Source organism: Nymphaea colorata, chromosome 1 (assembly GCF_008831285.2).
Source record: "Nymphaea colorata isolate Beijing-Zhang1983 chromosome 1, ASM883128v2, whole genome shotgun sequence".
Taxonomy (NCBI): Eukaryota; Viridiplantae; Streptophyta; class Magnoliopsida; order Nymphaeales; family Nymphaeaceae; genus Nymphaea; species Nymphaea colorata.
Genome location: NC_045138.2, coordinates 31,506,427 through 31,531,548, shown reverse-complemented (window position 1 = coordinate 31,531,548; position 25,122 = coordinate 31,506,427). Strand labels below are relative to the sequence as shown.

General features: G+C 38.7%; 3 protein-coding genes across 5 annotated transcripts; 1 reads left to right on the top strand and 2 right to left on the bottom strand.

Moving 5' to 3' along the window:
* The first annotated feature begins 2,039 nt into the window (after positions 1-2,039).
* LOC116257117 (probable ADP-ribosylation factor GTPase-activating protein AGD14) lies at positions 2,040-11,586 on the top strand. 2 transcript variants are annotated; one of them, XM_031633738.2, is made up of 14 exons: positions 2,040-2,362; positions 2,475-2,587; positions 5,215-5,276; positions 5,454-5,541; positions 5,645-5,706; positions 5,800-5,896; positions 5,993-6,409; positions 7,924-8,373; positions 8,469-8,630; positions 8,709-8,810; positions 8,892-8,975; positions 9,205-9,343; positions 9,426-9,471; positions 11,002-11,586. In XM_031633738.2, the coding sequence occupies exons 2-14, from the start codon at positions 2,489-2,491 to the stop codon at positions 11,141-11,143; spliced, it is 1,950 nt and encodes a 649-aa protein (XP_031489598.1). In that variant the 5' UTR covers positions 2,040-2,362; positions 2,475-2,488; the 3' UTR covers positions 11,144-11,586. The 2 variants fall into 2 exon arrangements, with proteins under 2 accessions (XP_031489598.1, XP_031489591.1); XM_031633731.2 differs by having other exon boundaries at positions 5,993-6,469.
* Positions 11,587-12,087: 501 nt separating this feature from the next.
* On the bottom strand, positions 12,088-15,012 carry LOC116248621 (nuclear pore complex protein NUP50A-like). Of its 2 annotated transcripts, none has more exons than XM_031621533.2 (2): positions 14,881-15,012; positions 12,088-13,675 (listed from the first exon to the last, which is right to left on the bottom strand). In XM_031621533.2, the coding sequence occupies exon 2, from the start codon at positions 13,618-13,620 to the stop codon at positions 12,226-12,228; it is 1,395 nt and encodes a 464-aa protein (XP_031477393.1). In that variant the 5' UTR covers positions 13,621-13,675; positions 14,881-15,012; the 3' UTR covers positions 12,088-12,225. The 2 variants fall into 2 exon arrangements, with proteins under 2 accessions (XP_031477393.1, XP_031477384.1); XM_031621524.2 differs by having other exon boundaries at positions 14,885-15,012.
* A 2,200-nt stretch (positions 15,013-17,212) lies between these two features.
* LOC116246106 (pentatricopeptide repeat-containing protein At1g11290, chloroplastic-like) lies at positions 17,213-18,910 on the bottom strand. The gene has a single exon (XM_031617813.1). The coding sequence runs from the start codon at positions 18,908-18,910 to the stop codon at positions 17,213-17,215; it is 1,698 nt and encodes a 565-aa protein (XP_031473673.1).
* Positions 18,911-25,122: the final 6,212 nt, after the last annotated feature.

Sequence of the window (25,122 nt, the reverse complement as noted above, 5' to 3'; positions counted from 1 at the left end):
AGGGAGTTGATGCAAAACATATGCTAAGTTGATCATTTGTTAGACTTTAATGGTGTTTTATAATAAGAAAAAGTGAATGGTCCCCATGTCATGATAATAAAAAAATCAATATTTTTCATCAAAACAAATTGAATCAAAGCGTGTTTTATATCAAAATATTTTTTATAAATATATTAGTATGTTTATTTTTTCTCTTTAAAATAATTGTTTAACAAAAAAAAATCAATGGGTATGGTTTTTATTCTTAACCTAAGTGTCTGGTTTTTACCAAATATATATATATATATATATCAACAAAAACTGATGTCTTCTATTAACTTGCCCCATAAGCAAGCAACTGCTTATATGTCAATAAATATCAGACATCAATGCAAACTATCATGGCTAAAAAAGTTGTAAAAGCTTGACAGGTTTCCCTCTGGGAAGCCCACACGAGATCAGGTTATACACAAATTAGGCATGTTTGAAAAAAGACACAGATTCAGTGAGATCAGATTGATTGAGAATATTTTGTGAAAACTACATTTGTTCGGGTGAGTATGAAGATTAATCTCACATTTGTTCAGTAGTAAATTGGCACAAATTGATTAAATTGTTGGCCGCCTTCAACTTTAAATTCTTAATGTGACGTCCTGTCATTCGATAATGATTGATTCATGATTTGTCCGGCATCTCTTTTTGATATTGTCAGAAATAAGATCGATATTTACTTCCTTGTGGAAGGTTGTTCCTGCAGCAATTACTCAACAGGTTCACCAGTTGTATATATAAAAAGTGAAATCAGTTTTTTTTAGGTTTGAAGCCTCCTAATATTTAAGATCCACCCATTTTTAGGGTGAGCATGAGGCAATTGTTTGAGTAAATGTTGAAACCTCCTCTTTATCTATCGTGATGCACTCACTATGCTTTAACTTTCATAAAAGTACTCTTTTTTTTGTACAATATAGAAAGTTGGTGCCATAAAAGTTTGAAGCAAAGAATGAGTGACTACTATCCCCCTCTCGTCCGTTGCACCAACTGCTTGGAGGATGAGATCCAACAATCTTAAAAATTGAAACTTAACTACAAAAATAAAAAACTAAAAAAAACAGAGAAATTAAAAAACAAGTACAATCTCTTCCTTTTTTCTCTCTCTCTCTCTCTCTATATATATATATATATATATATATATATATATAGGTGAATTAATGGTGATTGTGGCTACCAATCATTCATTTGATGTAGATATATGGTTGAGAGAAAACATAAGAGGTAATACTAAATGATGAAAATATTCATTACATTTTTCATTTGTCGTGCTGAATTTGACAGTTTTGATTAGATGGTTGAGTGATTCTAAAAAAATTAGAATCACCATTCAATTTATAAATATATATTTTAGTTAATGAGTGAATTTCAATATCATATTTTTCAGTAAAATTCCCACATAAACTGACTTTTAATATGGTTGAATTCTACTTGGTCCGGCTGTATTGCAATTTTCCAACTCAGTCTGCTCAATCAAAGAATCAAAGTCTAATGATGGATATGAAAAAAATGATATGCTTTGTCACAATTGCCATCTTTTGGGATGGGATGTCCCGTCTGTCTTATCCTTTAGGGCATTCTTGTCCCTTGTTTGATCAGGAAAGCAACCAAACACAGCTTATGGCGTTTGTTTCACATCAATGCAAACGGGTTTGGTTGGGATTTGAGTCCACGATTTATGACCCGATCCAGATTTAGAGAAGCTTCGATTCCAAACTCATGCGAATGAATCGGCATCGAGAGAAAAGGAGGACAGGGCGTCTGACTCGTATCGTCATTTTTTAATTCATATTTTGAAGAAAATTTGTAACGACGGAGGTAAATGCAGTAAGGGCAATTCCGTCAACTCCTCGGAGATAAATTATTCAGCTCCTCGTGTAAAAGAAATTCCTTCAGAATGGAATAAAATAGTAAAAAGAAAAAAGGTGAATAAAATTTTGCCCCGTAATGATTTTGCATGCATCGAACGCTAGAAAAGCAATAATAAAGGAATTTAAGGAAGGGGAAATCCCCACAAATAAAAACTCTCTCTCTCTCTCTCTCTCTCTCTAGAATTCATGCATCCAGACGATCTAACGCTCTGTTGGATCAGCTAGGGTTTTCGCTGAGCCATTGAAGACCCTTATCACCTAGCTCTCTCTCTCTCTCTCTCTTTCCTTATCTCTATCTCTCTTGCACTTTCTCTCTGAGAGCGTGTATGTGGAGATTTTTGGCGAGCAAGGGAGGGTTTTAGCTGATCTGGTGGAAGACGGTTCGATCCCGTTTGGTTGGTCGCTTCAAATTGGTACTTTTGTTGGTTTTCCGGCGAAGTTACGGTCTTCCTCGTTTAATTAAGGTCTGATTTGTGTTCTGGGGAGGAGATTATGCGTTTCTTGTTCAAAGTCCTTTTTTTTTTCTTCTTGTGGTGATGAGCGGCCCTTTTTTTCTCTTTCGGGTTGGTGAAGCAGGAGAATTGGCAGAGATGGCGAATCGCATGAAGGAGGATGAGAAGAATGAAAAGATAATTCGAGGACTCTTGAAGCTCCCGGCGAATCGGAAGTGCATAAATTGCAATAGCCTGGTGGGTTGCTCTTGTATGCCTTGATTGTTGTTTTCGTTTCATGGGAGTTCAAATGGAAGGAAGCGCAGATCCTGGTTGTATATGTTGTTTGCCGTGTGAGTCAGAGAATATGTTGCCTTGCTTTCTTTCATTGCACTGTATCTGCTTTTGAGTTTATTACTTGTTTTTGGTGAACGAGTTTCATTTATGCGAGAACTTCGTTTTTATGGACATAAAGAAGATTTTTGTGCTGACAACCGCTGGTTGTGGCTCATGGGCTTGATCAGATCTTTCTATCATTTTTTTTTCTTGACATATGGAATTCATGCTTCTGGAATTCGAGTGTTGGTGTTACTGTCCTGTTACTGTTACCGAGCTTATGTCGTTCCCTGTCCAAGTTGCTAAAAAAAAAGCCATTTTGAACGTACAAGGATGGTTCTTTCCTTATTTTGCTAGCTCTATTTCTTATGCAACTATTGATTGCTTGTTTTGTGAATGATTTTCTGACAACAATTGCATGTTTCCACTTTAGGTGTGGCTTTCCTTAAATGTATATGAACGAGTTGCTTAATAACTTTCATGATCTTAATCTTTTATGGTCTATCCTATCAAGTTACATCTTTCAGGAGTCCAACTTGTCCTTGTTAAATTGCTCAATGTTCCCAGTCGAACCTTGCTACTTCTGCTTGATTGTGTACTGCTTACAGGTGCTAGGTGCTTATAATTGTCTGCGTGGGAGCACTTTTGTGGATTCCATGCTGATTCTACAACTCCAACCCCTAATCATAGTTTTCATAACAAATTTTCACTTTGAGATTGTACACGTTCCGATGCATTTTGAACACCCATCTGTGAAGGTGTATGTTTGTGCCTTGTGGATTCCATCTCGGTGTCCGTTGATGCATGTCCTTATTTATAGATTTCAAAGTATCGACCCTGACTAACATTACTATATATGGAAAGGATCAACCATGTACATTAATGCCTCACTTGGCTTTTTCTTTATTGCTGTTGCGCTTCTAAGGGTTTTTTAGCATATATTTGTGTGTATGTGCATATCTGTGTGTGCGCGTGCATGCATGTGCATAAGCAACACAAGCACATCTTACCGCACCTTGGGACCATTCTTTTGGAGTACAAGTGTCATTGCATTTATACCCAGCTAGTGTTGCATGGGCATATAAGGACATTCTCATTCACTACTTATGGTTATACAAGTGCTCAGATGCAAAATGTCAATTGAGCTGGCAAGAGATTTGACTGATGTTTTGGAGCAACTTATCCTTTTCTTCTTTGGTGTTAGATCTGAAATAGTTGCATATTTTTCATGCGTGTGGTCAAAGACACTAGTCACTTTAGTAGCCTAGGCACTAGTCAGTCTAGTAGACCTGGTCAGAGCATAGGTTGGAGTTGGACTACCTGGCCTAGTTGGACTGAGAGTAAGTTTATAACATCAACTCAAAGATTGTAACATTAGCTTAAATAATCAAAAGCTATTGAAAGAAAAACCACATGTTACTGTACACTTTGTAGTCATATAAAATTTTAAAAATGCTGAAAGAGAAGAAAATCATAAGGTGGTGTCTGGATGACAAAGGGGTAAACCTCGTTTCCTTAAAACCAGTATTTTCCTCTAAAGCTAAAGTCTAAACCAGGTTTTTTTGCAATCCAAGTTTGCCAAAAACCTGGTTCCGCATTTTGTTGGCTGACAAAACACAATTTTGGTAAAAAATCAAAAAGGATAGTAGCTGAAAAGACTAGAGGAAAAAGAATGATGGTCATTTTCCAACCGCTACTACTTGGACAATGGGCCAACCAAGGTCCGATATGCTTTGTGACCCTGACTTGCCTTTTGTGGTTGGTGTGCTGGAGAACTGGTCAGAATGCTAAATATAGAAAAAACAGCTGTTCTCCGGCAACCACTGGCCAGAAAATGGGCCGTTTCACTTTTGCTGGGTGACTCTACTCAGCCCATTTTGCGGCCAGTGGATGCCATGAAATGAAAAAATGAAAAAGAAAGAGAAAAATTAAATCTGGCAATTTCTGTTTAGTAGGTAGCTGGAAAATTGCAGCCATAGGGTGAGGGTAGCCCATCCACTCCTGGCCAGTAATGGCTGGAAAATTTGAACCATTCCACCGCTGTTAATGGTGGTGAGATGGTGGAAGGAAGGGGAGGGATTGAGCCCTACGTCTGATGGATTTCTAAACAAGTCCTCCACCAGGTTCCTACTTCCTAGCCAGTCCAAGGTGCTTTTGAGTACATAGTTTAAAAATCTAAACGGATGTTCACATTGTTTAGTGGTATTTCTCTTTTTGATCTGTTTTAACCTGCTTCCTGTGCAATTGGCATGCTAATGAGAGATGTTAAACATTTATTAGCAGATATTGCAGTTATTTGTCTACTATACTGTCTTTTATTTTGCTTTTGTGGTTTGCTTTTGATGTATAGCAAAATTTATTGCTGTACCTTAAGGTTTTGATCACTTAATTGTCAGAATTGTTCTGTCTTTTATTTTGCTTTTGTGGTTTACTTTTGATGTATAGCAGAATTTATTGCTATACCTTTAAGGTTTTGATCACTTAATTGTCAGAATTGTTCATGTAACTGGAACTTCCAGATTAACATGGCCCTTTTTCTGGCTGAACAGGGACCACAATATGTCTGCACAACTTTCTGGACATTTGTTTGCACGACCTGTAGTGGAATACAGTGAGTTTGAATGGCTTTTCTTTGTTACTTACCAATTCTGTCCTTGTAGACTTATTCATAGGGTGCATGCGGATATGTGTGTGTCTCTTTTATCTTTAATTGTTTTGTTATTGGATAACCGATGCATACAGCTGCTGGACTTATTTTGATTTATTTCTATTGAATAATACCTTTTAGTCGTGAATTCACCCATCGTGTGAAGTCGGTTTCCATGGCAAAGTTTTCATCTCAAGAAGTTAATGCGCTTCAGACTGGTGGAAATGAGGTATTGTTTAATGTGTATCAGAAACAATATCTTTCTACGCCTTTTCCATCTCCTTAATCATGGACAGACTCATAGCTTGGATGATACTTTGCATCTTTTTCAGCGTGCAAGAGAAATTTATTTTAAAGAATGGGACCCTCAGCGCCATTCGGCACCTGATAGCAGGTATAGTTCTTAGCTTTTTTACGTGGAAAATATTTGAAGAAATGGATTTCTTGTTGTAATAACTATTTGACATTTTGTCCTTCTTATTTTCAGTAACCCTGACAGGCTGAGGGACTTCATTAAACATGTCTATGTGGATAGAAGGTACACTGGGGAGAGAAGTGCAGATCGGCCTCCAAGGGTGAAAATGGTTTGTTACAAAAATGTTGTTGGCACACTTGTTCTGTTTTTCTGGCTTCTAGTGATAACATTGTGCATGGTATTCAAACTGCCCATCTCCGTGCAGGGAGATAGGGAGGATTCAAATGACAGGAGGTCAGATGCTTATCGTGGAGATTCTCGAAGTCCATCATATGAGGATGTCTATGATCGACGGAGAAGGCCTGAACAAGGTCGTTATGATGATAGAGGTTATGATGACAGAAATGCTAAGTATGGGTATGATGATAAAAGAAGTCCTAGTCGATATGAAGATACTTACAAGAGAAGTCCTGCACGCTTTGAGGTTGTGGATGATAGGTTCCGAGATGATAAGTTTGGAAATGTGAACCAGAGTAGGAAATATGAAGATCGGCGTTTTCCTGATGGGCCATCCAGGATAGAAGAGAGGTCACCCAATAATCAAAGGGACTCAGGTATATCTAGTCCTCCAGTGGTACGACCTGTTAGGGATATTTTGGGTGAAGATGTTCCACCTTTAAAGGTTGGTGATCCTCCAAAACTAAATGGTCCTAAGGCTGCTGACGGTTCTGCTCATGCACAGGTCACTTCTTTCAGCCTTCACATGAAAGAATAATGCTTTCACTTACACATGCATTTTCTTTTAGATGCTAGAAAAAATAGTTGAATAATATGCAAAATATGTTTTTTCCTATTTCTAGTATTGTGAGTAGCATATCTTTTGAACTAAGGAGTCCCTTTTTATGCATCTCCTGAGGTAGATGGCTATATAGACTGTTGATTATGGAATTTCATGAGAGCATGTTAGTGAATGCTGCTGCATAGGATTTCTTTGCATGAAAACAAGTGTTTCTTCTGAGATGGACATATATTGCTTCACATGAAGGGTCCCGATTGGTAAGTTATAAGTTACATGCATCTCTCCTTTTTGCTTTAATGGGGACTTGATTCTTAATTGATGTTTTTAACTCTCTCTCTCTCTCTCTCTCTCTCTCTCTCTACACACACACACACATATTATATGTGTGTATTATCGTATTGATGTCTGAAAGAACTAACCTGTCTAGTATTGAAGTTATTGTGATAAAATATGGCTATCCCTTGGCCATGATCTTAGAGGGTTTCAACTAAAAACGGTGACGGAACTGTCTGTATACAAAATTTCTCATGCTATGAAATTATTTAGCCATAAGAAGCAGAGACTGTTATTTTTTACTGTCCTCAATTAAGCAAGTTTGCATGGAATTCTACCTACTGGAAAATTTGCTATATCCTTGTAAAGAAGCTTGGTTTTATTTGCTTTCTTATCTCAGTGAACTTATCTAAGGCTGTGAAAAAGCATATAGGTGCTCGTGTTGGTTAGTCCTTGAGTTATGATGTATCAGACAAATTAGACTTTTACTGAAAAAATCGGTGATATTTGCTACAAGGTAGAATCATAATAACCCATGGCAAGAGTTATGAACTAAATGGAACATCAAGCATCTGATAAGGGGAGGTCCCACTCAATAATAAGATAGCAGTTGCAAAGTGAGCTTATAACCAAACATAATCTTCTCATGGCTTTGAGTGCTCTGGTTCTGCATCATAATTCACACATTCTAGTTTCTTTTCTCTTTTGAGTTATGGTTTGTTCCGTTCAATAAGCTTCTGAATCTTTATGCCTACCATGGCCATTCTCATAAAGTTGTCTGGTGGCACACTATTGCTTCCGTCTAAATTTGGGAAACTAATTGTATAGGTTATTGAGAAAGCTGAATTTTTATGCAATCAGCTGTACAAATATTAAAGGACACTTTCTTGTTGGGCTCTTAGCATCTTTCCATTTTCTCCTTTTTGCCTGATTTTCAGGCTTGAAAGCGCTCCCTCATGAGGAGTAGGAATGGTTCCTCTCAACTACCTTAGGAGGGATTAAAAGTAAACTTCAGAATAGTTGTTCAAAGTGTACAATTTGGATATCTTCAAAGTGTTACTGGAATCTTAAGATACTATCTTATCACTCAGGATGTCTTCAATTTGGCTTTTTCTGCAATGCAGAGAACTTCATCTTCGAGTAGCATGGCTTCCACTGAAGGAAGCACGCCGCAACTCAAGAGAGTGAACTCAGGGAGTTTAATTGACTTCAGTGCAGAACCTGCAGCTCCTGTTACTGCAGCACAGCCTGTCCCTTTTTCTAGTCACGCTGTTTCTCAGCCATCAGCTAATCCATCAGTTGGCAGCAATAACTGGGCTTCTTTTGACAACTCCTCTCAGGAGAAAGCTGCTGCAACATCGTCAAATGCTACAAAACCGGTATCTGTTTTGGAACAATTGTCAGTTCAAACCACTGCTATTCCTGTTGGTGGTGTTAATCCTCTTCTCAGCACTGGTATGGGAGGGCAGTGGCAAGTTACTCAGCAACAGCAGCCGTCATTGTTTCCTGGAACTGATGGTCAATCTGCAAATATGCAGTTTGCTCAACCAGTTAATGCGGTTCCAAATAGCCAGGTAGCTGGAGGTTGTTTGACTTACTTTCTGGAGGCAAGCTATGTGTTAATTCTTCTCAGTTGATTTGTACTTGCCTGTGTGTTTTGCCTTTGCAGCCCTGGAATTCAATGCCTACACCTAATGCACAACCTCAGGTAACTGTACAAACAACCCATTTATCACAAGCAGCTCCAAGGCCATCTCAAGAAGCTCTAGGGGCAGCATCACAGCCTAATCCTGTTGATGCCAAACCAAATGTTCGAAAGGCACTACCTGAGGTAATAAGATAGATTATCTTTCAAACATAGACTTGTAGCTTCATATGCAAATTTCTTAGATGAAAACATGTGATGCAGGATATTTTCTCTCTCTATTCAATGGCACCTGCTCCAGTTCCTCGTTGGCAACCTGGTCCACAGGTTGGCATGAATTTTGTTGGGCAGTATCCTGCTGCAATGGTGCGTGAATGCTAAAGAGTGATTATGGTTACTTTCCAATTAGTATTTCAGACCCCAGTAATGAACCATGATTTTTTACAGACCATGACTACTTTTCCACAATCTTCAAAGTCAACAAATCCATTTGATCTGAGCAATGAACCAGTACTAGGTCCTGTCAATCCGGTGAGTGTATTTTTCAATTCAATCTTTTTCTTGAACTCATGATTGAGTTCATTAAAGTGGAAAAACTTGGGACGTGAAGTGAAATATTTTGTTTTTGAAATTTCTCGGCATCTTGGGAGTAAAATACAAAGTGAATGGATCAGAGTACTGGATTATATTTTTGGCATCTTTTGCTTTGTTTCTAAACAGGACATCTTTGTTGTTCCTTGTTTTGTGTCTTGTGGTATAGTTTCCTTCCATGTCGTCTCTACAAGGAGCACTTCCGAATGTGCCCACTCCTGTTGTCATGCATAACACTAGTTTTGTTGCACCTGCTTCTCAATGGCAACCATCCCAAACACCGGCATTTCCAATGTCAATGGCTCCAGGTAGAATGGCCTTTTCGGTTTTATAATACTTATGATATCACCTACCAGAATGTAATGCTATTGAATATGTTGATACATGCAGGTTCCTACATGGCTCAGCACATTCCTAACAGCTTGCAGACTGTGGGGTAAGTCTTTTCTCCTTGTCGGACTCATTTTCACAGAAGTTGGTGCTCTTAGCACTTAGCAGTGGCAGAAACACAAACCCTTGATGCAGTTTGATGTTAATTGAACTATTCATTTCATTTATTTTTTTATTTCGTTCGATTTTTTGTCATTTGTATCTCTTCCAACATCATTTATGAAACCCCATACGGCTATACTGACCATGTGAGGTCAGCTTTGTGTGTCTTACTGCTTCATTCACTGCAAGCTAAAGTGCAGCTGTTGTTGCTCTCAGCTTAACGTTACCTCTTATGTTTTGTTTCCAAGTGGGTTCTCTTCGTTCCTTCCACCTGTATTATGTCAACCTACTTGCTGGTGTTGTATTCCTTTTCATACGTCTGAAATCTTAAATGATATTTTTTGATCTTTTTGTCAGAGATGCATCCGCTGAAGGCCTAGCCTTTTATCTTTGGGTCCATTAGAAAGCCTTACATCTTTGAATGTTCTGACAGGCGTCAGTTTTGCTTAAAGCTACCAAATTTGATACCAGCTCTACCAATATCCTGAAGAGGGTTAGAAACTAAGTTAGCTTGATCGGCATGAAGGTATTCATGCTGTTTTCATGACAATAACCAGGAATTTTTTTAATTTTAGGGCAATATGAGGTGTTATATAGTTTTGCATTTTTGGAGGGGGGCGACTTTAGTTGGAAGTCAGTTGTCTAGCAAGCCATGGGCCGTATCGTCCATAATTCAGAAATATGATGCTTATTTTGGGTAGGCTCCTGAACGCAAGTTCTCTTTCTATCAACATTCAACAAAAGTCTGGACGTTTTCTGATACACGTATCTATTTTTTTTTTTACTGAGAGTTCTATATGTTTTAGTAGGTCTTCTCACCTATTAAGTCATGGTTACCCACATTCTGCAACATATAGGTGTGTGCGTGTGTAATGACAGTTCTGCTTCCTCCTTTTTAGTCGTAAAATCTTTCATTTATGAGTGTACCAGTAGCCTCCCTATTTAATTTTTCCTAAACTTCTGCCTGGTGATTTCTTGTAGTTGGTCTATCTTTTTGTTTGAGAAGTTTTGAGTATCAGAATTACATGTTTAATTGTGAAAGGTTGTATCTTAATCCTATGGCCCTATGTATTTTTGTGCAAAAGTTGCAAATTTTTTTGTTGTGCTGATCGTTAAATAATTGTTCTCTATATATGCTTCTCTAACTTTTGGTTCGCTTGAAAATTACTTCTAAATTACTTGGGAATACTGCATCTGGAACGAGAAAAGTATCTTTTCTCATCAAAAGCAAAGCAACTTCATGCCCCAACTAAAGGTGAAGATTCAGTTTGTCTAATTTGGTATCAACTCCATAGGGCTCTAGGATGCGTTGCATAGAACTGCTTTGGATCTTACATCCCTACTTTTCTCTCCCCATGAATTGGTGGGGCCGTACGAATTATGTGCAGTCCAAGCATAACATATATATTATTCTTGATTGCTGGTGCATCACAGACTCATGTGTGCAGCTTTTGATGAATTTATGACCTTGCAGACTACAACCTGGCCTTGGAAGTTTTGGTGGTGGTGGGTTAGTGAACGGTCCTCTTGGAGGTGGACCTCCGCCAGCAGTTGGAGGTCCGCAGCAGTCTGTGCCGAATAGTTTTTCCTCTCTTGGAGGAAATCCTTTCGGATAAGACCATCAAAGTGCTTAATGAGATCATCTTGCTCCTGATTTAATTGTTGGCTTCCATTCTTCCCATTTGTTTGAGGATCATATGAGGCAGTTTGCTCGCCGGTTATTGGGTGGTCTTGATCCAAGCTAGAAGCTTTGGTTGGTCATGTAAATTGAAGGTGGGAGGGAAGTACGCGGATTCGGTAGTGTGGCTATGGAATCTAGGCAGTCGAGAATTTGAAAGCCTCGTGTTGTCTCTTTAGTGTACATGTATTATCAAAGATGACGGTTTTTGACGAGGTGGGCTCCCTGCCTACCTCCTTGTATTGTGTTTGTATCAGTTTCATTTTCCTTTGGCGACCTTAACACGGTTGGCCATTCGTATTTCTTTGTAAAATGTGTTGTGATGGTCATTGTGAAAATGAAGTTTTCCTGTTGTCGTGAAATGCAGGTACTAGTTTTTGATGCGTGCTGTTAACATGTTTCTCTCTCTCTCTCTCACACACCCACACAGTCGCACACCCACACATACAAAAGCGCATATCTTTACATACTAGGATGTTGTATGCAGTATGAACCTACCGTTCAAGTTCGTGTTCAATTTTCAAGTTTCTGACAATTTTCAGTTCTCTACGATTCTGCTGTAAGATACAATCTTGCGTGCACCCTGTGATATATGCTGTATGCAAACCTAAGAGTAATGGACTTCCATTACCTTTTAATGATTACTCACAGGGCCGACTCAATCCTAGTCGTTATTCGTTAACTTGTTGACGCTCAGCAGGTCCTGACAGAAGACTGCATAACAATGTCCATAAATCTGATGTTCTGGGTCATCGGGATGCGACCTAGTACATGAATCATCCTTACATGGAATTAAGGCCAACAGATCTATATCCAGTGAGCCCATTTAATTCAGTCAACCGTTGGAATCAATGGTCGAGTCAAACCAGGCGAGAGAGAGAGAGAGAGAGAGATTGCTCTAAATTTATCAAAACTGCTCAGTGCTCATACAACAAGCATTTGATGATTTCGTTTCAAAGCTTTCCCGCTCGAAAGGCGTACATCCAGGCCTATCTTCCTGCTACTGCAAGTTCACAATGCTTAGTCATCTGATGCTTTTGGAGAGCTCTCGGGTGTTTCTAGACTTGCTGTTTCTTCCGTGTGATCCATCACAGCAGTTTGAAATGCATCCACGGTAGCACTTTCCTTGAACTTCAAAGCAAATGTAGAGAGGGTGTTCCTTCTTTCAACAGAACTGTTAAAGCACGAAAAGGTAATGCCTTTCTTCTCCATATTAGTCAGTTTCATATCCGGATAAAGGCTTGCATTAAGGATCAGCCTATAGTTCCCTTTAGTCCTCATTATCAGTCTCGGCTTCCCAATCCCATCTGTGGCAATGTTTAATTTCAACTCGCCTTTGCCTCTTTCCTTCCAACCGCCATCCAAGAATTCATACAATGAGGCATCAGCCACAAAGAATGCCTTCTCATTTTCTTCACCAGTTTCAACTGGGACCTCCTGCATCACAAGCAGAGCATTTCCACTGGATTTGTTAACCTCTGTAGATGAAGAACCAAGACCCAGAGGAGATGAGCTTCCATTGTTTGAGCTTCCAGTACCAAACAACGGCAAGGATGTGCTGCTGCCCTTTAAGCTAAAGGTAGAACCTGAACAAGAACCAAATCCTGATGTGCTGAAGCTGAAAGAACAATCTGTTTTAGGAAGTGTCCCAAACGAGAAAGATGGGTTAGAAAACCCACTACCTGCAAGACCAGTAAAAGCATTCCGGCTGCCAGATAGCTGCTGAAATGAATTCAGAGGAGCTGATTCAGTTCGGGTTCCCCCACTATTGGCTTCTCCTTCACTACTCATAGCTTTTTCATTTAAAACTGCTGCCTCAGTTTTATTGGTCGCACCAGGCTCAGTCAAATCTTGAGCAGAATCATCCTTTAATACTTCACCTACTCCTTTGGCTGGTTCGTCAGTTTCAGTCTTTGATTTGTCGACAGCCTCATTAGTTCCATTTGTCTCTTTTGCTGAATCTCCTAGAGTTCCTTCACTATGCCTTTCGATACCTTCATTGTCAAAAACCAAGTTCGCAGAGGGTTCAGACGTCACTTCATCTTCATCAGTTTTCTCTGGTCCAGAAGTGCCACCACAACTCTCTTTAGGAATAACCTCATCATGCAGAGCATTTGCAACGGTCGGTGCATCAGACGTTTTTGCAGCAGAATCAGTATTGCCCTCAGCAGGAGCATCGGTGGGCTGGAGAACCAAACGCACTGCAGCAAATGGATTAGAGGAAACAGCAGATGAAGGCTGGTTGCGACGAACCTTAACAATCCTTCTAGTTGCTAACACCTCATCGGTTGCTCTTTTGAATGTTCCCATTTCCTCCTCTGGAACATCATTATTGGCATCAAGTCCAGGATCATCACGGGAGATCTCCCTTCCAGCAACTCTCTTTTTAGAAGAAAGGGAATATCCATCTCCCATTGCCAATAATGTGAAAAATATAACAGTCTATTCCAAGTAGGGTTTGCTCAAACACCTAAGGGACATAATGATTTGAAGGGTAAGATTAACAGTGCCATATAATTGAACTCTGTATATTTTGCTAGTGTAAATTCATATATTTGCAACTGAACACCTAGTCAAGGCAAATCCAGACACTAACGTAGAATCAGGTAGTTTGTTAACTTACTTTTTTGCAGAACAAAGGAAATCACCATGGAAGATTCATAAAAACGGGAAAAAAAGGATTAAAATTATGGGGAGGAATTATGTCACAATCCACATGAATTTTGGGTAGTTGAGAATACTGACTCAATAGGATAATGATTTTCATGGTAATGCTTAAACGTAATACATTTTATGGCAGGAAAAACATAGGTCATGCAGAAATTCAGGTAGAATGACCAAATAAAATGGAATAAGACAGAAAAGGTTATTTCCCAGACGAGACGACAAATAAAGAACCTGGTCACACGGTAGACCCACCTCAAGTAATTTCTTTTTCAAGCACACAGCATTTAGATATCATTATATGAAGACTGAAACCAACATTTCCGCTGTTGCTGCATTTAACAATGGGCATAAACAGCTGAAACTGTAAATTATTTTCCATAGTCGGGTGATCATGTAAAACTTCCACACTACAACTTCTAGTCAGGATAAGATTACAAGATGGCCAACTTCCAGCAGAACCGACTTCATCATGCTTAATTATTAATAGAAGTAACCTGTTCATACACCGGCATCAAACAGATACTTGCAGCATTTCAGACAGACAAACAGCTAAATTCTGAAAACGAGAGGCAGATACATGCCATGATCCATCTGTAGTAGATTGACTGTATATCCCAACTGCATAACCTGGGAGGGAAAAACTTGTCCAACCACTGAAGCCTTCAAACGAATAAAGCTTCAGAAAGAGAACTCAAACTCGAAAAATAATTCAGGACATTCACAAAATTCATGGAATCCAAAGGTCAAGCACAAACGCAACAATGAAAAGAGATGTTGGGTATCATAAACCGCAACATCGATCGCAGGAACATCACGAAAAAACGAACGGAGCACGCACATAGAGAAGAAGGCAAGTTGTTAAAACCCTAGATGCACAAAAGAAAACCACCCATATATCATCCCCATAGTAAGCGAAAATGAGAATATAGAAACAAACGAAGCATCGGATTTCTCAGAAAAACAAAAAAAATTAAGTGAAAAACAAAGAAAGGAGAAGAAGAATCATACTTACGGTGATTTAAAGGGACAGTTCTCTCTCTCTCTCCCTCTCTATCTCACATCTCTCGCCGTCTCTCTCTAGCTGCCACTCAACCCTTTTCTTTCAGACGAGTCTCCTTCTCTCTTTCGTTTTAATATTTGCACTGCACGTAAATGTTTTGACTACCCATGTATTTTGTAGTCAAACAAAAGGAAACTTTATGATATCCAAACTATGAAAGTTATGACAAGATTCTTTTGTAAATTGGTGCTTGCTTTATGGAATATTATATTGTGATGTAGTCTTCGGCTCTTCGCCTTGAATGATTTTATAGATTAGTTCTTATCAAATTTGCAGTGACCGGCTAATAAATATTAACCACAGTTACTTTTTCGGGTAGTTAACAACCCGCTGCCCAAAGATGACATGAAGGCACTCAATTTTTCTTACCTCTGAGGTTTGGGTTGCATTAAGACCTAATGAAGTACGGTAAACCATAGTTGGCTTCTAATAGTTTCCAAACAAAATGAAGATTGCTGCAACTTTTTATTAAAAAACAAACTATTATTTAGTGTTAAATTTTATCTTTGCTTACTTAGAAAAATAAGGTTATATTTTTTTAAACATCGTCACATCTCTCTCTCTCTCGCTCTATGTGTGTGTGTTTACCTCCATTAAGAAAATAAAAGCTATATTTGCAATGTAAATTTAATATCCAGGTAAAATAAGTTCTATTTTGTTCACCTTTTTAGCAAGTGGTTCTCTCTATAAAAACGTTATTGGCTTGGAGAATGTAATCGTTTTGGCAGAAAGAGAGAGGGACTGAGTTTCAATTTATCTAACTATCCTGGTTAATCAACATATTCTTAACTGTTCAACATAAACAGTTAGTAGTTAAGAAATAAAGACAAAAACAACATTTGCAGTGGCTCACCTTCTATGTTGCAAGATGAAAAAGATATTTCAAAATGTTGACAAAAGGTAAAACCTTATTTACAAAAAAGATAGAACATGGGGGCCATGTTGTAATATGATCTATAAGTCGAGGTCTCCTTTGCAAAAAAAAAACCTTCAAAAAAAATTCCTTTTTGCTATCCTTGATTGTAGGACAAGCTCAAACACATCTTGATCCTATGATCTTCAGCTGATTTCTTCTAGTATATTTAGAAAAAGTGCGTCATTTTGTCATTTACTTAGAAAAGGCCATAGACGATATGAAATGAATTGTTTTATAAAGCTGACAAATAGATCATTTTATACTTGAAACTGATTTAAGATTTAATTGAAAATATAATAAAGTATTCAAATTTAATTCAGCAATGAAATAGAAAAAAATCGTGAAAATTTTTCAGTTGCAGTTCCGTTTAGTTATGATTTGATCTTTAGCCGGGTTGTTAATATCAATTTTTGCCATAGGTTGACTTCCCAATATTAAGGTTACGAACTATCCATTAATGAAATGGAAAAAGAAATCAAGAACATAAACTTTTTTCTCTCTGGATGTAGGACTCATAGTTCAACCACGGAAATGTGACGTCTTCCATCTCCATCATCTGTATTTTCTTAATGCACGGGATGAGATGATTACTGATTGTGAAAGTTTGAAAATGTTTACAAGATTACCGCAAATGTAATTTTATATATAATAACTTTTTATGGTTTCTTCTCAAAATTTTCATCTATACTACTTCCATCAATACCATATTTACCGATCTATTGAGCTACCTTCCCGACTCAGTTCAGGAAAAACGGTCTCCTAGCCCCCACTTGTTCATCATTGGTTCAAATACAACTAAGAATACAGATAGTCGATGGACACATTTCAATGCGTTATTGAATAAATAAAAGGATACAATAGACCTGTACAAGAGACATATTTTGCAAAATAGTAGAAGAATGGGCGTCTGTCTGTACACAGATCACTGCATGTTACACGCAAAAATTGACAAGAATGAAGACAATGGGGCATACTCTAGCTTGAAACAAAACTATAACCAGCATCCTTCTTCTTGATCCCTTGTTCCCTCATCGAACGCCTCACCTTTTTTACTCTATCCCACCTATTAGAGGCAGCATAGATGTTGGACATAAGTACATAGATGCCGTCACTGTCAACTTCCAACTCTAGCTGTTTCATAACGCGCTCTGCAATCTCCACATCGCCATGGATCCTACACGCACCAAGTAAAGCCCCAAGAATGGATGTTCTAGGCTTCATTGGCATATTCCTGACCAATTGCTCAGCTTCCTCAAGATGCCCAGCACGTCCAAGAAGATCAACCATGCATCCATAGTGCTCGTAAGTAGGCATGATATTATATCCCTGAGTCATGCAATGAAAAAGCTGACGACCTTCGTCAACTAACCCGAATGCCTGCATGCAGATAAAACTTCCATGAAGGTGATATCATCTGGTTGAGGACCAATCTTTCGCATTTCAGAAAAGAGTTCCAGAGCTTCCATGCCCTTGCCATGTGTAGCCAAGGCCCCTATCATAGCACTCCATGTCGACACATTCCGATCATTGACGTCTATCATATGGAATATCCTGCACGCATAATTCAGGCAGCAACATCTGGCATACATAGTTATGACAGAGTTATACACGACGGTGTCTAGTTCAGCCGGCGTTCTGATAATGTAGCCATGCAGGCATCTGCTGACCCCCCCATCACCCAACTGTGAACATGCCGAAGTCAGACTCACCAAGGTAATTTTATCAGGTTTGAAATTCGACATTTGCATATCATGGAACAGAGACAATGCCTGAACAGGAAAGCCTTTGTCAACATAACAATTTAACATGGTGTTCCAGGATACTAAATCCCTGCAAGGAAACGTCCGGAAGACTTTAAGTGCATCTTCAGGAAACCCACAATTTGCATACATGCCAATGAGTGAATTGCATAAGATACCGTCCTTTACCATTCCCATCTTCTCTATACAAGCATGTGAAGATTTCCCTAGACTCCATTCTTTCAACAGTGCACAAGCATTTATCACGGAGACCATAGAGAATTCATCGGGTCTGGTGAAACCAACCGCTTGCATGGAAACAAAGAGCTTGAGAGCCTTAAAAAAGCACTTGCCCCTCACAAAGCTTGCTAACATCGTGTTCCAAGAGACAATGTCTCTTTCAGGCATTCTGTCGAACACCTGCCATGAAAGATCCAGTCTACCACACTTGGAATACATATCAACAAGTGCATTACAGATCCCAATCGACGAACCCATCTGATTAACAACAACCAAGCCATGAACCTGCCTTCCCAATTCGACATCTTTCAAACATGTGCATGCTAGAAAAACAATAAAAAAAGTGACCTTGTTGGGCTCCAACCCGTCAACCTCCAACAACAGTTGCCGAAACAGTCTCAAGGCCTCGCCTGCAAGACCCCACCTAGCATATCCACCGATCATCGTATTCCAGGACACAATATCCCTGGCACCCAAATAATCGAAGATCCTTCTTGCAGATTCGAGCTCCCCCGACCTCGCGAATGCATCCATCATGGCGTTGCAGCAAACCAAGTTTCTCTCCGGCATTTCGACGAACGCTTGGTGGGAGTCATCCAAACAGCCACACTTCCCGTACATTCCAACCAGGGCAGAGCCCAAATGTGGGTCCCAGGGCATCCATCCCTTAACTGCAATCCCATGAGCCCACCTCCCCAGCCGAGGATTTCTCAGCCTCGCCGCCGCGACCACAGCGCCGACCAAGCTCGTGCCGTCGGCTTTATCACCATTAATCAACGTCTCGACGACTAGCTCAACCGCCATCTTGGAGGAAGGCACGTCCTTCCTTTGGCGGGAGCAGAGGAGGTCTGCGGCGTGGCCCCGCAAAGAAGGGGAGGAAGACAGAGAGCGATGTAAGGTCTCGATGACGACAGGGCAGAGGAAGGCGAGGGCAAGGGAGCATCCATGGTTCGTTGTTCGGTTGTTGAAGGTGCATAGAGCATAATGGGGGTCGGCGGAGACGAGTGAGAGGAGGTGACGGCGAAAGGGGAACGGTGGAACAACTAGGCCGCCGGAAATGAGCTGGTGGGGAGGGGCTCTCATCTCTGGCCGCTCTTATTATTGTGGAGGGAGGCAAAACCGGAACAGAGCATGCCTCCAATACCGAATCGATAAGACTTCCTGTCACTAAAAAAACTGTCGTTAAAAACGCCATACATTGCTAATGCTTTTCTATCAAGCATTTTAAATATTGTATCACCAACATCCGCTAGGAGGTTTATTTTATTTTCTCAATATATATATATATATATATATATATATATATTCAAATTCAAATCAACCAAATCTTAAATATTGCTAAATAGCAAAAATTAACAAATCTATTATTGAAAGCACCATAAGTCATTACTGAAAAAACCATAAACTACAGCCTAACGTTTTTATAGCGACTTCATTTTAATAACGGATTTTTTAATTTTTAATCATATGGCAGATTTGAACATCCCTACATAAACGTGCACATGCGTAGGCATTATGCCAACAACATATATAAGTTAAGAATGTGAATGTTAGTAATAAACAGTCAAATAACGTGTGTGTGTGTGTGAAATCTACATCTACTTATGTTGTATAGTTCTTAAATTCCAAAAAACTTTCCGCCATTATTCCTTGAAATCAATAATATTCCACAGTGACCAAATAAAATGTATAGCAACTTTTAGAATATCCGATCCATAGACTGTACAATGAAAAAATTCATTTCATTATATACCTAAAGAATCATTTTGATGGACAATGAATCGCAAATATAAAATTCATAAGCCTTACAATTTGCAGGAACTTTAGATATCTTGATTTATACTAAAGAACATATTCAATTTAATATCTTCCCTAAGTCAATCTTAATGAACATGAGTTAAGTGTTTAATGCTATATTTTGAAAAGTTCAGTTTCATATTGAATATTGTGAGAAATCTTTAAAGACTTGTGAGTGGGTTATTTTAAGTGATTGGTTGTTTGGGTTCTTAGTTTCTTTGAGGCTGAAACTAAAGCTGTTAGAAGACGGGTTGGTTGGAGTCTACCGAACCAAGCCATGATGCCATATATATGCTATCATCAAGACACAAATGAAATCTCATTCCAAACCTTATCATAGAGAAACAATGATAGAACACAGGTTAGTTTGAAAGGCTGTCGAATCTATCACTCATGCTCAATTTCAACTCCATGGCGAGTAATAAAAGTGATAACCAAACCATGTTTGATCTTGCATGTTTATGTAAATAAACTCCACCCTTTATTGTGAAGGAATGTGCTTAATAACTAATAGTAAACCGAATTGGATGCAATTTAAATTGGATACATAGAATATGAACAAAATGAACAAAAATAAATAGATAATAAGTACGCAATCATTGATGATGAACAAAAATAAATAGATAAATACTCCATCATAAAAAAAAAATATAGATGTATTTGGATCGATAAAACAAGTCCACATCCAGCTTTTAGATACAACTAAAGTTGGATCATAACAAGATCTGAATCATCAAACATATAATTAATATCACCAACCAATTTTCAAATTAATAAGCCTTAAATACAGTGGCAAATTCAGGAGCAAAATCTGTCTATTTTAAATAAAAAAAGTGTTACCCTTCATTTAAGAAAGATTTGAAACTGAAATTAAAAAAATAAGACTGAAGGTAAACGCTTAATAACTTGACACTTTGATTTCGGAAAAAAAAATGTTATAACTTACAAAAACTTTCATTTGGCGCCTTCAAAACTTTTACAAAACACATTTCTTCCCCGGTAAAAACCTTGAAAGATATAATTGGGCTCCATAACAAAAAGTTTCTAGCTCCCCCTTGCTGCATGTATGGTTTCTCAAGGGCTATACGTTCATTCATTCTTTTCCTACATTTTTCTACATATAATCGAGAAATGATTGAGATTAGCATTAATAATATGATTGACCTGTTAAAGTTTATGTGTTTGAACTTGCTGCATGAGTTTACACGCATTAAAATCACTTTTATGGAGTTAGCTTCATCGAAAAACATTCATGAATCTAATATCCACCAAGATCATACCACACAAGTACTTGCATGCACGCACGCACGCACCACGAACACATGATAATGAAGCAATAATCTACAACTAAAACCAGTAGGAGAACTTTAGTTCCTCATTGACTCAGTAGGAGAACTTTAGTTCCTCATTGACTCAGTAGGAGACCCTTTCTCAGCCCCAACTTAACTCCAAGCTCCAAAATAGGGGCACTTATATCAACTTGGCTGCGAGCAATTGTAGGCCTCAAGCCTTCCAATTCAACACGCCCAATAACAAATTAAGCAAGCAATTCCAAAGCCAAGAATTTGAACACTTGGCTTAAATTCACTTCCGAAAAAAATAAACACTAGATTGTGTCCAAGAAAAAGATCTCAATAATAGAAGAAAACTTGAAACACTTGGCTTAAATTCACTGGAACACATTTGTTTGGGAAAATCCTGCGCGCACGGAGCTCGTTGGTGGAAAGAAGAAAAAGCATAGACCGAACGACCTTGCCAAGCAAAGAGTCCACTGGCCTCTTACAGTTGCTCTTATAAAGCCAAAACCAGAGTTGGTGTTGAAGCTTTGGAATTCTCGTGCACCAAATGAGGTTAGCTGGATGTTGAGCTTGCTGTACATTATTAACACAGAGATCACTGGTTCGAATCACAACCCTTTCTGCGGAGTTGGCGATAATGAGGGCTCGAAGCTTGTGTGCTCTCTTGCTGTTCATTTTGGTGTGTGTTCTCTTCTTCTGGCAAGGAGAGGCCATTAGAAAGGACGTCTCCTCAGCTTGTTGGAAGAAGAGAAGAACGAACGTGACTAGCGACGATGGGCCGAGCCCTGCAGGGCCCGGTCACTAGTGTGGACCAGTGAGTTATTAGCCTTGGATCTGAATCTGAGTGTTCCATGTGCGGGAGGTCCACATCGGTATCTGAGCTTTATCAAGTCTGAGGATATGAAAAATTCTGGCTTTAGTCAAGTTCATGCTGGCTTGAAAGCTCTGGGTTTTAGAGCAGATGGAGAAGGATCTGACCTCAAAGATGAGGATCCAAAATGATACCAAATCATATTAGATATAAGGTAATTATCAGATGGCCCCATAATAGTTCTACCAGTAAATTTTTACAGTAGAAAAACTCTACTTGTATGTATTTGAATTGGTGTACTATTTTGGTAGCAGTAGCTTTGCTAGGAAACTTTTGACACAAATGAATTGATGTTGTTTGGCATCTTCTCCCAATAAATATGTCATCTGAAAAAGAATTATGTACCTAGCTTGGCAATTGAACTTGGTGATTTCCCTTGTCATTACTGAAGAAAATTTTTTTCCTTCTTATGATCAATCCTTGGCTAAAAGATTTATGCGGGCACAGGTATAAGTTCCCACTTATCATATTTTGAAGTGTTATTGTTGAGACCTCAGTTGGCTATCCAATCAGCGGTATCAGAAGTTCAAATTCCATTTCACCATCAAGTGCAAGAATCAATATTTTACCACTTAGTGCAAGATTCTTTGGAAGCAACTTTGTGTACATGCGATTACCAACCCAATTTCGAATTCAGTTAGTCCGATATGGTAAAGAAATCTGGATCCAATCACTAGTTTGATCCGGACTGGTATGCAGTTTCATAACTGGATCTGAAGCCAATGTGCAGCAAAGAACCGATAAAAATCTGATAGCCTAGTTATTACATGGAAATGTCCATTTTTATGTTAGTCATCTCCAAAGTTGGAGTCCAAGACCGAGTAGATTGTGCCGAAGAATCACCTGTGCCATTAAGAGGTCGTTTGATGGTCATAGGACACGGAAAACAGAACACGCGTGTCCTGTTTAATCAATCTTCCTATCAAATGCCGTCCGCAATACACGACGGACATGATGGACAACTGAACAAGGGGTATAAATCACCTGTGCCATTAAGGGGTCATTTGGTAATGAGAACAGTTTATTCCTATGCCATATATATGTCCCAAAAATTAGTTTATATTCCGTACGTCTATATATGCACACGACGCGTAAAGTGAAAAACAAATCAATATAGGCCCGCTCTGCTTGGACTCACCAGTACCATGGCCGGAGACATCTTGGTTTGCGATGCTCAACGTGTAACTAATCAATCATATATTCCTCTTTTAATCTGTTTCTTTTTATATCAAGAGGGTGTTCGAATTGGATTTACTTTGCTTTTTTTTTTCTTTCCAATATTCACATATTCAGACTTGAATTCGATTTGAATATCAACAAAGAAAAGTCCATATTATATTCAAATCCGTATTCCCAATTTGAATCTTATCCGAATCTGATTTTTTAGTTTACATACCCAAACTGCAACCATATTAAATCCAAATTAAGTATATTTTCTTGTTGCTAAAAGTAAAGTTTGCATTTATATTGAACTAATAATTTTAATTTGTTGGAAATTAGTTTTCGTGCCTACCTTTTGTCTACAATTTCGTACCAAGAAGTACAACTCTATGAGAAAATAAACTGATTTCCTGGCATTTATAAGGTGTAGGAGGCTTTTTAATCACGTAAAATCTGGCGCATCTCGTTGCAACCATGGGAAGTTGACGGCCTTAGTGTGATGTTGGCTCCTAAAAAGTAGGAAATATTTTAGCAGTTGTGTTTGATTTGGAAACAATATTCCTCACTGTAAGTGTGAATGACGCTCCGGATAAGTGGGCAAGTCCGAAAGCTGCCATCTTACTTAACTTGTGCATCGGTGGTCCCTCTTTACAACCAAAGAGTTGTTCAAGTGAGCCTTTCGTTGGTTTGATTTGCCTAAGACTCATTTGACATCTATGTTCCAAAGTTAATCTCGTTGAAGTTTATGTTCAAATTAAAATGTGCCTAAGGCATTTGATTAGGTTGGAGTCACCATTAGTAGGACTGAGCCGGTACTCTATGCAGCAGTGGCATGACATTATAACTCTTGCATTAATATAGTGTTCGTGATCGTGCCTAAGCATTATCTTGCAGTTCAAATATGTGTGGCAGGGATGAGAAGGCTCAATGCTAGTGTTGAAACAACGTGAACTCAAAGCTTGGTGCCATGGCAGTCTGGCCTCAGATCATGTCCGCTCGCTACGTATCTCTACTGATCGGGTGATTAGTCCTACTATTACTTGCTCCTATTCAATATTGTTGTCATGCACAATCACCCTTTGTATATTGTGCACCCAACAATGAAAATACACAACTGTTATTCATTTATTTTTTCGAGTGTAGCAATATTTCATGGATTGGATGCCCATGTTAAATATTTTTTGTTGGCTCCTCTTTCTTTTAAGAGATAGAGAGAGAGAGAGAGAGAAAAACTTTCATTAAAATTGTGCCTGTTTCACTGTGGATCTAAAATCCACGAGATTCATGATTTTAAGATCCGACTATCCCCATCCAAACTTAAATCTATGGTTTTTAATATGTGAATCCATGCTACTGAACCGAGGATCCCCCAAAACATTCCTTTTTATGCAGCCTTGAAGCCAAGGTTGAAGGCTATCAAACCCAACCTAAGCGAATCTAAAATCATCCAAGTCGTATGATTTGAAATGCTTGGAAATTTGTCTTGTTTTAGCAATTACTTAACATGATCCCATATAATATGAACACGGGAAAATTTGATTAAAAAATTTTGAGAAAACATGGAACTTTAAGGTTGCATTTGAGATCCGAAGCAGCGCAGAAAGGTCGGATGGAGAGGGTGGGGTGGTCTGATATTAAATCCATGGATATGAGATCCTAGGATCTTAAATCAACGCAGATCTAAGATACGAGGCGAAATAAACACAAACTAAAGGCACATTCTATCGCTCAAGCAATGCTCCCTGGATAGTGGATACTGCCAAAAAGTTTCATGAAGGCGACAGAGAATTGGTTCGATCATTGCCTTCAACACAATGATGATAATATGTATATCAAGGCAATTGAACATGCCCTAATGGTGCCCCTGCATTTGATCATACGACTTGGAGAGTCCGAAGGCTTGCTTTTACATCATTCGGATCACACCAACATAGGGGGAGATTAAACAGGATAATTACATTTTATATTGTCTAAGTGCACTAATATGCCAATTTTTTCATTGTTTCATGAAAGGAGAAAAAGGACAGGATATTAACCAAGATTCATATTGTTACCAGGAAGGATCAATTCTTGAGGTGGATGCAAAAAGTCAGGTCGTCAGTTCAATTCTTGAGGTGGATGCAAAAATGTTATGGAACAAGTATAAAAAAATAAAAGGCAAAAAATTG

Excerpts from the sequence above, each read along its gene's own strand:
- LOC116257117 (XM_031633731.2), top strand. The coding sequence starts at position 2,489 with ATGGCGAATCGCATGAAGGAGGATGAGAAGAATGAAAAGATAATTCGA. Across the intron at positions 8,374-8,468 it reads ATGCGGTTCCAAATAGCCAG|CCCTGGAATTCAATGCCTAC; the intron begins GTAGCTGGAGGT and ends TTGCCTTTGCAG. Across the intron at positions 9,344-9,425 it reads TCCAATGTCAATGGCTCCAG|GTTCCTACATGGCTCAGCAC; the intron begins GTAGAATGGCCT and ends TGATACATGCAG.
- LOC116248621 (XM_031621533.2), bottom strand. The coding sequence starts at position 13,620 with ATGGGAGATGGATATTCCCTTTCTTCTAAAAAGAGAGTTGCTGGAAGG.
- LOC116246106 (XM_031617813.1), bottom strand. The coding sequence starts at position 18,910 with ATGAGAGCCCCTCCCCACCAGCTCATTTCCGGCGGCCTAGTTGTTCCA.